General features: G+C 38.9%; 1 protein-coding gene across 3 annotated transcripts in view; it reads right to left on the bottom strand.

Annotated features, from left to right (window-relative positions):
- The window catches only part of PLCG2 (phospholipase C gamma 2), a 69709-nt gene that overhangs the window by 29700 nt on the left and 26545 nt on the right, over positions 1 to 13464 (bottom strand). For all 3 annotated transcript variants that reach the window (XR_012630520.1, XM_074881316.1, XM_074881317.1), the window contains exons 6-14: positions 9832 to 9916; positions 8987 to 9070; positions 7482 to 7525; positions 6224 to 6296; positions 5098 to 5199; positions 4810 to 4928; positions 3467 to 3552; positions 2400 to 2520; positions 735 to 903 (exon numbers count right to left, since the gene is read on the bottom strand). Coding sequence is in view for 2 of the 3 variants with exons in the window: in XM_074881316.1 (XP_074737417.1) it covers positions 735 to 903; positions 2400 to 2520; positions 3467 to 3552; positions 4810 to 4928; positions 5098 to 5199; positions 6224 to 6296; positions 7482 to 7525; positions 8987 to 9070; positions 9832 to 9916 (883 nt within the window). In the remaining variant the exon portion in view is untranslated. The remainder of the gene's footprint in view (positions 1 to 734; positions 904 to 2399; positions 2521 to 3466; positions 3553 to 4809; positions 4929 to 5097; positions 5200 to 6223; positions 6297 to 7481; positions 7526 to 8986; positions 9071 to 9831; positions 9917 to 13464) is intronic.

Below are 13464 nucleotides of genomic sequence, written 5' to 3'. Positions count from 1 at the left end.
AAAAAGTTCTACTGCAGTTTCAATCTGGGAAGTCTTCTTTTGGTTATCTGCCTCATGTTGTTGCACAACAGTACTGAGTAAAGGATCTATATTGCCCAGAAGGTAAGACACTCTAACAGTAACTGCCTTCTAATAGGAGCATCTCCGCGTTTCACAAGTGGCTCACTAAACTGCATCTTTAAATCACACTGAGTTAGTAAACACCCATCAATTTTTGAAGTTTGCAAGCAGTCCTGACAACTTCAGTGTGCAGCCTGCAAGTGTGTTGGGTTTCAGCTGAATGAGACGCATTCTTTGGAAAAAAAGTTAATAACACTAATCTAACTTTCAATTCAAGAACATACTTTTATCATTTTTAAGCAGGCCACGCCATGTAAGAAGTCTACAACGAGCATCTGCAGCAGTGAACCCTTGCTGAAATGCACCAGTGACATTTCAGGATCTGGAAGACCTTTAGAAAAGAGCCAACATTCTGTCTGGCACCTGAACTAGCAATACTTATTGCAAAGAAAACCAATAGTGAGCACGTTAATATGTAGTATTACAGAACTCTGTACAATATTGCAAAATGTTAGTAGTACACACTTCAGGCATGGGGTTTCTTGTCTCTCAACAGAAACTAACAGCTAAGCTGTGAAGCCAGAAGTCACGTTTCTGGCTCCTGCTCTTGTTTTCCTATTTTATCCCTGCTCTTGTTTTCCTATTTTATCTACCAGCACACAAAGCAAGCCTACCTTGATGATGATTTTTTCTTTCAGCTGGGTTGGTGATGGTAGCTGATCTGCACTGACTTCAATAGGCTTCATTAAAAGCTGATCCCCAAATACCTCCTTGAACACTTTGGCCATGTGTCGCTGCTGCTCCACACTACAGTGTTCTTCAATTGACAGAATGACTGGGTATCTTTGATGGAGAAAACAAAAGTGAATGAAAACAATTTCTTTTTGCTGCAACTGGCAAGGCAAGGAAAGGAAAACATCACACTCCCTCACCGTGAGATCAAAGAAAATACTTAAAGCAAACACGAAGACAAAAGAAACAGACACACAACAGATAATAACAGGTGTGCAATCATGAAATCGTTAAGGTCAAAAGGGACCTCTGGAGGCCATCTACTCCAAACGCCTTCTTTGGGAAGGCCCAATTCCTAGATTAGATCAAGTTGCTCAGAGCTCTGTCCAGCCAAGATCTGAATATCGGCAAGGACAAAGATTCTTTCCAAGTGCTTTGGGCACAGTTTCAGTGCTAAAGCACCATTGTGTGAAAATTTGTTTTTCCTCTCCTCAAAACTGTGTGTTTTCCTTCACATGCTGTCTGAGAAAAGAGTCTGGCCCCATCTTCTCTATAATCATCCACTAGGTTGTGGAAGACAGCAACCAGACTCCCTCATTAACTCTTCTTAAAGCTAAACAAACTTGGTGCTGCAAGCTTCCCCTTGGATATCATGTGCTCTGGCCCCAATATTGAAAACTGAGGCAGAGAAAGCACTGAGTACTTCAGCCTTCTCCAGTCACCAAGTCTCCTGACCAATTCAGCAGCAGGCTCACATTTTTCTTAATCTTTCTTTTGTTGCAATTGTACCTGTAGAAGTCTTTCTTGCTGTCCTTCACATCCCTTGGCAATTTCACCTCCAGATGAACTTTGGCTTTTCTAATGTTGTCCCTGTATATCCAGGAAATGCTTTGATATTCCTTCTGGGTAGCCTATCCCTTAATGCAAGTAGGGAAAGCATCACACTGCATTCACTGTACTGATGGCCTGAAACCATGATGCTTCATGTATTATGGTTGTCATTACCACAATATGTCTGTGCAGACACTGTCCCACACAAGAAAATAACGCTTCTCTGTGTCTAGCTGGTAAAGTGGAAAAACAGGACACTGACAGCCCTACCTCTTTGCCAATTTTGGGGCAGTATTTTTCATGTTAAGGACATCTCGGCACAGTCATAGAAGGGCAGAGCAGAAACACAGATCTAAACCCATGTTATCAGTTCAGGAGGCATGCTATGAATTCTACAGCTTCTCAGCTAAGATCTCCCCTACAACATGAACATCACCCAATAGATATTGTTTGTCACTTGTAGTATTTTATTATTTTAAAAAAAAAGGCATACTATTCAGCATTTGAAGTTCCACACTTCAATTTAATAAAAGAAGACCCGAGCAAGGACATGGGAACCACTTCAGGGTACTTGTTATCTTCCTTAGCAGTAAATTGTTATACAATGGGACTTTTCCTCAAAACTGAATCTATTACAGACCCACATTTGACAACAATGAAGACTACTGGAATGTCATTATTCTCCTATTATTTTTTGCTCCAGATTACAGAGAAAATAAGTTCAGGAAGGTCTAAGCCTATGAAAATAGGCTTAAGGAAAATAAATCAAAGCTTACTCAGATGCAACAAAGGCATGATCTTTGATTGCCTGTACTACGTCATCAAATTTGATCTTCGTTGTCCGTGTCCATCCATGGTAAATTATGGGTTTCCCATCAGGACCATCCCAGCAATCCACTAGGAAAGACAAGCAGTGGAAAAAGGAAGAGACCAAGCAGTTACTTAAATAAGTCTAGTAGAAAGAATACATCCAAATTTTCAATGTTCCACATACTGAGTCATAGACTTTAATGTTCTAATAAAATATTCTATTAGATTAATTTACATCTCTCACAGAGGAAATTAAGTTCACTTAAGTAAGAGCAATACAAATAAAATACAAAATTTTCCAAAAGCATTATCATGTGGGAATATGGAAATAAGGAAGCTATACTGTCAGTCTACTAGTTTACAGTAATTTTCCAGGGATAAATACACTCCAACAAGTGGCAAGTTGACAGCTTATCTCTTTTGTTGATTTTAACCCTGAAACTCTAATTTCAGACACATTTTGCATTAGCCAAATTGAACAGGCAGTTGCAACTCATTTTATAAATTAACTGATGAAATAACATGAAGTTATAGTCAAACTTTTCAATAAGGTACACAAGCACAGAGATGAAGACACATACACAGTGGAAAACAAATGCACAAAGATATCAACTGATTTACAAGCAAGTTAAACAGGATGACAAATGGCATCACGTTACAAAAATCTCTGTGCCTTAGTCTTGTCTGTATTACAATGAAGGCAAATAAACTATCTGTCTATCTACACTACACAAGTAATTCCAGTTTAAATACTATGTTTTCATATAGCAGATCCAAGATTTAATTTTTGGTGTACAGTGAGATGAGATTTAGAAAAACCTTAAAATTCCAAGGGAACAAGTATCAGAGCAATTGAACAGGGCAATAATGAGGCATAAGAAAAACAATTTAGGGAATCAGTGGGTTTTATATGACCAACTTCAGAAAACAAACCAGTTCTTGATTTCGGTTCTTTTTTCTTTCTTGGTAAACAGGGGAAACACTACTTACATGGATAGCATGTTACAAACCACTCCACAAACTCTTTACTCACACTCAATACATCGACATCCCATTCTAAGGCACCTGATGTAAGCTTCTGTGGAGGATTCACTTCGAAGCTGGTCTCCTGTTAGATATCTACGGAGTAAAAGGAAATTGTAAAAAGATAGGCAGTCAGTTTCAATCATTTCCCACTCACTCACTGGGTGACATTTCTTCTCCTGTCCCGGAGAATATATGTTGATTTTTTAAAACTTTTTTACTTGCAATGGAAGAACCGGGCTCTGCTGAACCTGATGGGGAGCAAATCATGAGCTTTGAAACACACCTAAACCTCATCATGCTGAGGTGTAATCACGTTGGAGGGACATGAAGTTCAAAATACACCTAGAAGCTATATCCATATCCACTTCATTCCCTGCAATATCTAATTTGTTCATCTCTCCTCCCTCTCTTCACACCTTATTTTTATTACAATGCTAGATGAGCAAGTCCCCTTCATTTGAAGACAGTTCAAACTCATCATCACGTAGGTTTGTATTTGGGCTAAAGAGCTTGCATACCACAGATTGTCAAGGAAAAGGGCTAGATATCTTAGACACAAAATACAGAAATCAGCAGCTACATTACTAAGCATAAAATTCTAAAACCAGTAACAACAAAAATACCATCCCCAGGCTTTCAAAGTTCTGGCTGTAAAATAAACTCAGGATAACAAAGAGCATGGATAGCAAATAGCACTCTTCCTATGCCTCAGGCACCTCTGTCTGCTCCAATCCTTGTCATCCAGGCGAAGACCACGAATAGCTAAATCCAGATCAGTAGATGTGCTAATTTAAGGTCTCCATATTCCTTTCCTGCTCAGGACTAAATCTTTTACACTTTGGGACAGTGTAAACTGTCAGAGTATCTTATCAGTAGCGCACATCACTGCCTCCTTTCCCAAGGCAACAAATCTGATCACAAGAACAGTATGGGATTGTCCCATAGGACAAGTAGCATCCTTATGGCATTCCTATGTTCAGGTACAATTAATGATGACACTAGTTCAACAAGGCTGTTGGTGCTTGGAGAAAATGGAAGCTCCTTCAATAACTTTAATTTCTGAAAGCAGAGAGGCTGGAACAGTTTCAATGCAAGACTGCTTTTTATTTTTGTAACAGGATTCAGGGTTTGGGTTTTCTGGCAGCTGAGCTTGGTTGTATCTCAAAACCTCTAAGATCTTAAGAGGAAAAGAAGTCTCACAAACTGTATTTGCCACATTTACTTCATACTTTAGGAAGGTTTCGCACATCCATGCAGTATATTTCTGGCATAATTTAGAAGTATTACTTTCTCCTAACACGTGCTAGGTCTGTTTGAACAGGGATAGACAATGGGACCTTGGTAACTTACGTGTTATGAGAGGAAGAAATCCAGTAGTGGGACAAAGGATTATTCATGTCCTGTGCATCTATTGAATCGTATTTCTCATCCCAAATACTGTTTTCTTTTGCAAAAAGGTAAGTGAGGAACTACAATACAAAGAGACTCAATTTAAATATTTTAACCATAGAAGACTAAAAGAAACCCAGCAATGTAGCAAGAGAAGCCTAGAGGATCTGCCATCCAATTAACTAACTAGGAACTAGCAGCAAAAGAAAAAAGTCCATGAGGAACTACTAGAAAGTACCATTATCTTACCTCATCAACAAAGAGGAAGGGTTCAGCAGTTTCTCTCATAGTGTCATCAATAAACTTCGTCATTCGTTCTCGGACTTTACTGAGATCTTGTGCCCAAGATTCCTTTAGATAATAATAATACAGTAGAAAAAAAAACTTTAGAAGCGTTGTTACTCTATATAAAATCAAATAAGGAACAGAGACACCTACAGATGTGATCATCTCATCTGGCTAGTTTACTGATAATATGTTTTATTGTACCCACATATCTTAAACAAGTTTCCTCTGTGATGTCTAAGGGGGAAAAAGAAGATCTCCATGTAAGTATCTTTATATAGATTGGAGGCCCACAAGATACATACTACATAGGTACACATATGCATGCACACACACAGAATAAAGCTGGCTTCCTTGAAGGATATGCCTTAACTATAATCTCTCTCAATTCTGAGTGCAATCTGAATGTCCTTTTAACACAGTGAAATAGGGAGAAAAAGAAAGTAACAAGCTTATACAGGAAGTGTAGGTCTCACTTTTCAATCGTATTTGCAAACCTGGAGCTTAGCTGCACCTAGCAAATATGGCAGAGTTTTTTCCCATGGTGTCTGTGCTAAATAACATAGAAGACCACGAAGACATGAGTCCAATCCCTGCCTCCATCCTTATCTGCTTGCTGGTATGGGACATCAAACTGGATCCATTCAATAGAAAATTACCTTTGACTCAAACGCAGGCAGTCAGCTTAGCTTTTTATGTAAGAACTGCTAAAATGCGGCCATGGCCAAGGCATTACCCCAGATGTACCTGTGATGACAGCTGTAACTAGGCCAAGCTATCATCTCTGACATACATCCGGTGTTTGTTTCTAACTCTGTTTATCTACATATCTAAATGGAGACCTGTTAAAACCTTATTTACTTTGTCCTCCCTCTCATCCTCTGGTGCACCTTCAGAGTCTTTATATAGATGAAAAATAATAGTTCTTGTGAACTTCAATGGCAACAAAGAAGGAGAAATCTTTCCAAGGCCTAGTATCACAGCTAACATCAATCATATTTTATGACACCTCACATTTCGTTTCAATGAGCATAGAATTCTGAGACAACCTCAAGAAAAGAAAAACTCAGAGTTTCTGCAACCTTCCCACCTGCTGCTCATGTAGCAGGAATCTCTGAAAGTCATGGAGATGAACTGCTGAAGCATCTGGACGGTCAGTATTTCTTTAAAAAAAAAAGGGAAAGTGAAGATAAAGAAATAAGAGAGCAAGTGTCATCAGATGTTATAGCAGAAAATGACTTGGATTTGTATCTTGGATCTACAGTATAAATATGCTGCCACCACCAAGAAAACTTTTTATAACTTCAATGGCATTTAGATTAGGCCTGTAATATTGTATTATCTAATTTACTGTACTTTGAGCCTTTAAATAAAGTCTCCTGTATTCCTGATCTACTTTTGACAGTGATTCATTGGGAAAAGTACCAAATCTGTGCTCATTGCTTTGTAGCAAATGAGCAGCATTCACTTGACAGGGGTGTTGTTAAGTTTAGTTGCGGCATACGGAGATACTGTTCTTTTAAATTATCATAGAGCCACACTTCCACAAATAACTCCTTCCATGTATTATTCAGATGATCTACTGTGATAGATCAAAACCTCCTGAAAGAGGAGGCGAGATGCAGCTGCATCAAGAAAAACCAGCCCAACTGCTTTCCCTTTGGTAGGACACATGTGCCACATCATCTGGTAGCAATAAGGTATTTATAACCTACCCATCCTTGATAAATCTGTGCTTTTAAGCAGTCTCACAAAGTTTAATTCATATGATGTGACCAAGGGCGAAGGAAATACACAGCACACTCAGAGCAAGCTTTTTAAATAACTTCCTTAATCTGTTATTGTAATATTAAAAAACAAGACAAATTGGTTTAATTCACAGTCAAAATGTCAGCAATGCCTATGACCTCCTTTTTCATGCTGTACACATCTTACTTAAATTTTCAAGTCCACCAAGTGAAAGATGCAGAAACTGTTACTATCAGCATTCTGCTCAAGTCTAGGCAAAGCCTGTGCACCACACCACTCTCCAGACTGAAGTTAAAATTTCTCCATCAAATTGTCTTTCCATAGTTCTGTTCACCTCTTCGTAAAATCAGAGGATATGCAAATTCACTTGTTGAAGTCCATACCATTTTGTACTCAGAAAGTAAAAAACATTTCTCAAATTATAATTCAGGACTTATTTCCATGGTAAGTTCACCTTTCTGAATGCAAAAAGATGTATCATTTCTTTTCACTTTCTAAAGCATCAGAACCAGAAAAACAGTGATGCACTTTAAAAAGCAATCCTGCAGAACTAAAACCATATGGAAATGAGGAAAAATAATACAAATTAAGAGTCTCACCCAAGAATGAACACAGAGGAATCCTTTTTGAATTCATCAAGAATCTTAAAACAAAAGAAACAAAGAAAAAAACACAAAAAAGGGGGAAAAGATAAATAATAAAAGAATATGCAATTTTCTATCTAATTCCATCTAATAATGTCCATTGGTTTGGGAAGGGGAAATATATGCCTGTCTGCTCTAGAGAAGCTGCATACAAGTTGGAAAGACACATTTTTAATTAAACACGTAAGAAAAAACATACTGCCAAGGCTGGCAACTGCACTTCAGGCCTTTCAGTGTGAACACATGCAATTCTCAAGCAAAAAACTTGCTATTGATAAGGTACCTTATACATACAATTGGTCAAGTTGCTGGGGAGCTTTTACTGCTTGATAACCCCAGAAAAACTGGAATTATGTATCATCCATCACATTTATTCACATGAATATAAAACCTAAATTGCTTCCAGCTTGGCACAGTATAGTTATAGACTGTAGGAAACTTATGAACTGACCCAAAGCAGTTGTTGACCAAACTGAGGAGTTTCTTTGACATGATCCACAAGGGGCAATAACAAGAGTTTAAGGCAGTCAGGTAGCCTTCTTACTTTGTGTTCTACTCTTCTACTTTCTGCTCCAGCTAATTAACTAGTCTTCCATGGCCAAAACTAAAACCCTGTCGAGTAACTGGAGATTCTTTATTACTTCACAATACTTTCAGCATCACTTTTAAACAGCACAAGAAAGCTCTATTGCCAAAAGAAACAGCACTGACTTTGACTATTGAAGCTTCTATTTTAGCAACTGCAAGTTGAATCAACAATCAACATGACATCAACAAAGTCATTTATGCAAGTAATTTAAAATTATGTGTTTTCACACAGTTTTAAAGGGTTCCTAACTTTCAGAGACACTAAATGTATGCAGTTTCCAGCAGCTTCGTGAATCTATGCAATGAATGCATGGAAACAGTAGTCAGGCAGTTGCCCATATAAATTAGCTAAAATGTAATTCCTCTGCATTCATGCCTCCCAAGGACTGTCTGATGCATGTCTTGTAACAAACTCACCACAGATAATCTCCAAGCATGAGAGATGATGAGAACAATAGCTGTTATTTGATGCTCAGGATACGTCCCTGTGATTTATAGCATGTTCTTAGCGATAAAAGATTAATACAAGTATGGAAAAACCTTGCTCCTATTAGTAGAGAGATCAGACAAATCTAATGAAAAGACATTCTACATCCTGAACAAACTCACAAGAAAAGTTCTTCCTAGGAATATTATATCTGTGCATATCTGTACCACCAACACCAAGAAGCAACATGAATGACTTATCTTCTTAAGCCAATTGCTGAGGCGACTGTTATCTACACATCACATACAGTACTATACCCTTTTTCTGTTACACAAATGGGGTAAAGAAAATTAGTAACAAACAGAAACAAAAAAATAATCAGCATTCACTCTTTATTCTGATCAAGCAGTTCAACAGTATGGAGACTACTTATGAAAAAGCTTACCGATTTCTGTTGTTCAAACATGATTTTCTTGTAGAACAAATGAAATTGTTCAAAACTAAGCTCTTCCTTGTGAGCGCCTATTTCCTACAACAGAAAGTAGCACACAGTGAATTTAGAATTCCCTGAACTGCATTTGCACAGCTTACTCCAGCTGCCACCCTCTCACGCATTCCGTCCTACTCGAACTTCATTTGTTTTAACCACTTGCAATTTTTAAATTTTTTTTTTTTTTCTTTTTTAAGAATACAAACAAGTAAACAGATTCTGGTTTGTGACATAGTGCTCCTAGCCCACATCTCTGGCCTTGCATTTTGTACCCTGACTCCATTTCCACTATGTTACTGAGAGTAAACAGTGCCTCATTTAGTTATTGTTAGATGGAGCAACAGAAGCAAGAATGTATGCTTTAAGGGTGGAGAGTTGGAAAGCAGGAAAAGGTGGGGATATTTAAAATTCCTGTAGGAATGGAAACGACCTTCAGAAGTTATTAATATTTGCACAAGTTGGACTGAAGAGGTTATTCCTTGATCATATTGAAAAAAAGTAATTTTCTTATATATTAATTTTATCTTAAACATAAACCAGCTTCCAGTGTGCTTGCATAGTATCACCACCAGAGCTCAAAACCCAGTGTTGGCTTTGGTCAACCATACAATGAAAAGAAGGAACTTTTATGGCTATATTTTCTTATAGCCTTAGATATAGGCAAAGCCAACTCAAGAAATTAACCGATATAATTTATTTAACTGTACATGGCAAGAAGCAAAAATATAGGCAGTATTCTGAAAAGAAATAGTACCACCTATCAAATAAGACCAAACAGATGTAAGTTATCAGGTAATTACCACAAATTTATCCTTCAGGAACTTCATGCTGCTCACTTTGAAGTTTACTTGGGGAAGGACAGTTTTCAGCTCTCTAAGACTGATACTGGAGAAAAAAGAAGAAAAAGAAAAAAACATAGCAAAATCTCCACATTTCTGCTGTGTCTAGTCAGCTACTAATATATTTTCTATCAACACAGAAATGGCACTATTGAAGCACTTTGGGTAGGGCTCATCTCACATAACTGTAAACTTCTATAAGCGTAACACCTACATGCAAGCAAGCTGGACATATTTTCTAGTTAGTGGGGAGAAATAGGCATTTCACTTAATTTGGGCATGTATATTAGGACGAAAAGAACCATGCTGCAGAGACACCCATTTCTCTCCATCACCAGTTAATCAGATCTAGATGATCAGCTCAAATATACATGTTTACACATGGTCAGATGAACTACAGCCTTTCTTCCATTGTTCCAGTCCCACTGAAACTGGAATATAGACACAGAAAACATTATACAAAGGATATACCAAATGGATGAGCGAAACAGAAGATAAAAAGCTCCAGTTTTCATTACCATTACAACCTTTTTCTCCAGCTGTTATTCACTTGGATGGTGAAACTGATTCACAGCAGCAAGACACTCCCCTTCTGCAACATCTGAACATGACTTCATCCTCCTCTCACAACCAACTCTTCCCAGATAGGATTGCCTTCCACACCCATTTACACAGACCTGCTGACCCCTTTTACAGAGTTTCAGAATGTCCAGTGATACACCAGCAACATCAAAACCCCACAATTTTCTAGATAACAGCAAGGCCTTTCAAATAAGACATACTCATTTCAGATTTTAAGCAACACAGTGCTTACATACACCAAGTATTTAAGCAATACTTACATACAAAGCTACATGTATTAATCACTGCAACACTTTCTGGCCACACATACTTTCTGGCCATACATCAAATCAGGTATGTATGATGTATACATCAAACTTCTTTTGTTGAAGGAAGACTTTGTATTAGAAATGAACCTGTGAACAGCTTATTTCAAAAACCTCAATTTCCTTCACAATTTCCAGTCTTCTCACGAACCTCTTCTTTTATTCCAGTGTCCTAGGTGCCGCTGCCATAGCCTCCTTCACTGCAAGTTCAGAGCAGGTCACAATATTTGCTATACGTATCATCAAAATGGAAATAGGAGGTAGGGGAATGCTACTATAACTCCTGCATGAACAGAGAGAGGGGTGATTTCTAAAGGAGCTGGGTGTCCAAATGCTTTAAATGTGCCATAGCTACAGGTGAGCCAATCTAACAGCTCCCTGCTGTTACAAGAAGCAACCCCAACACCTCTCCTTGTGCCCCACACCATTCTGTTGCTATGGTCCCACTGTTTCCACAGGCCAGCTGTAATGCTCATCAAACCTTCTGCTAATCTGATTCAACTTGCTAGGTGAGCAGAAAACTACGTATCCGAGTGAGAGAACAAGTTTTCCACCAGCTTCATGAGGTCACCCAGCTCACCTCATGCCCAGATCCGAAATAGCACCATAGCCAGAATAAGAAAAGAGGCTGGAGCAACATGTAGAGATGGTAGAGGAAAAGGAAAGAGAGACTTTATCCATTCAGCAGCACCAAGCTTGTACACCAACTCAGCCATCTCCTGTAGCCCCATTTCAGACACCTGCTATTCAACTTGTCTTTGGATAGCAAAGAATGGAAATTAGGTTGCGTGTGCTAGGACAGAGTCTCAAACTCTGGGTATTCTGGATAGGCACTGATGTGAGGTCTCAACAAGAAAGACACACCATTAGAGTGGGACATGTGAAGGACACAGGGACAAGTCCTAGAGTGGAAGATGAGGGGAATCCATGGCAGCAAAAAGAAGTGGGGAAGAGTCAAGAGAATGCAGACACATCATCTGTGGGTCCTATTGCCAATGCCCACAAACTTTAATGCAATACCAACAGTACCTGAGAAACCAAGGCTAAGGTACTCTGTCTTGACCTACAGTGCAATTCATAAGCCATTAACTCTGCAAACACAGGGTCAGAACACTCACCTGAAAGCAACAAAAGCAATCACCACCTGGTCAAAAGTAACACTGCTATTCTACTGTGTCCATACAAGCAGTTACCCTGTGAGATATTGTCATCTCCATTGTGTAGAGAGGGAAAGAGGCAAAGCAAGAAGGAACTTAGCCAAAGTCCATGCCAAAGCCAGATTAGAACTCAGGAAATTCCTGGCTTTCCGCCTTGTCGCCAGTCCTCTGGAAAAAACACTACGTTTAGGAGTAAGAACGAGCACTCAGTTTGTACCCTAAGCACCAAGCACAAGCAATTTCCTCTGGCCAGACAAGTGCAAGCCAAAACAAAGAGCTGGGACTTCATTGCCACTGGAAAAAAATTCAACCTGTGAAACAGAACTTGCCTGGAAGACTAACCTTTACAATTAACCTCCCTAGAAACTGCAATACTAAACACAATGAAACTCAGTCCAAACTCCTTTCCTGAATGTTTCTAAAAGCATGAATCATCTATCAAGAGAATGAAAAACCGCCCTCTCCACAGTGCAAGTCCCCTTGATCCTAAGCAGACTGCCTTGTAGCGATGAAACAACCCTGAAGCAACAAATGAAACCTCTTCAGCAGACATAGACTGTCAGCCACAGCTTCTCTATCCTAACGTTTGCTTTTGCTTCAAATCCCCGCCAACATATCCCTATTGCAGGTCTAGTTTTTCAGAATACTTTAGGAGGTATTGTCACGTCCCATTGACAGGTATAAGCCAGTATCCAGTAAAGGATGGTACTTTCCCCTTCACCACTCTGGGCATCTCAGAAAACACTGTTTTGAAATGGCGTCTCAGCTCACACTGAAGCCAGCTGCACAATGCCACAGGCTGTCTGCAGAATGGTGCTATTTCCTGCAATAACACGGTCTCATTTACACAATGAAACACCGCACTTTATTTTGCTTTTAGGAAAAAGCCTAAATGAGAGAAACGCATGTACTTTTCTACACTGAATTACACCTTAGAATAAAAAGCATGTTCCAGACAAAGAGCAAAATTGTGGTAAAGTAACAGACATGGGGGCAAAAGGGTTAACATTGTTCTCAGTGTCACATGATTTCTGGCAACTCTAATGAGAGGTACACAGCTGAATTCATTTTTTAAAAAAAAAAAAACAAGTTTTCTTTGCTGCACAAAAGCTACAAACCCACACCACACATGGACCTGAAATGAACTACTGAAACTCAAACATAGAAAGCTACAGAGCACACTGGGAGCTATAACCCATGGGACTTCTTTCACATGAGAAGCACCGGGTCAGAGGTGATTCTTTGGCTTTGGTTTATTCAAATATGTGGCAAAGAGATAAGCCCATGTAGCCAGGCCAATTGCTCAAAAGAAGGAAAAAAAAAAAAAAAAAAGAAAAAGAAACTGAAAAAGATTTTGCCCTTATTCCAAACCATTAACTTGGCTTCCTTCTACCCTCAAGAGTATCTTCTGTTTGCCTCTGTTAAAGCAAGTCTTTCACAGAGTGCTACCCTGTCATACTAGTAGTCCTCCTCCTCCTCTCCTCTAATATCCTCAGGTACGTCTGTTATCTCCTCTTCCTCTTAATACTCTGTTCTGTTCTCCTCATAGG

This window comes from Strix uralensis, chromosome 12 (genome assembly GCF_047716275.1).
Source record: "Strix uralensis isolate ZFMK-TIS-50842 chromosome 12, bStrUra1, whole genome shotgun sequence".
NCBI lineage: Eukaryota > Metazoa > Chordata > Aves > Strigiformes > Strigidae > Strix > Strix uralensis.
Note: the sequence above shows the minus strand (reverse complement) of the source record. Positions and strands in the feature narration are given on the sequence as shown.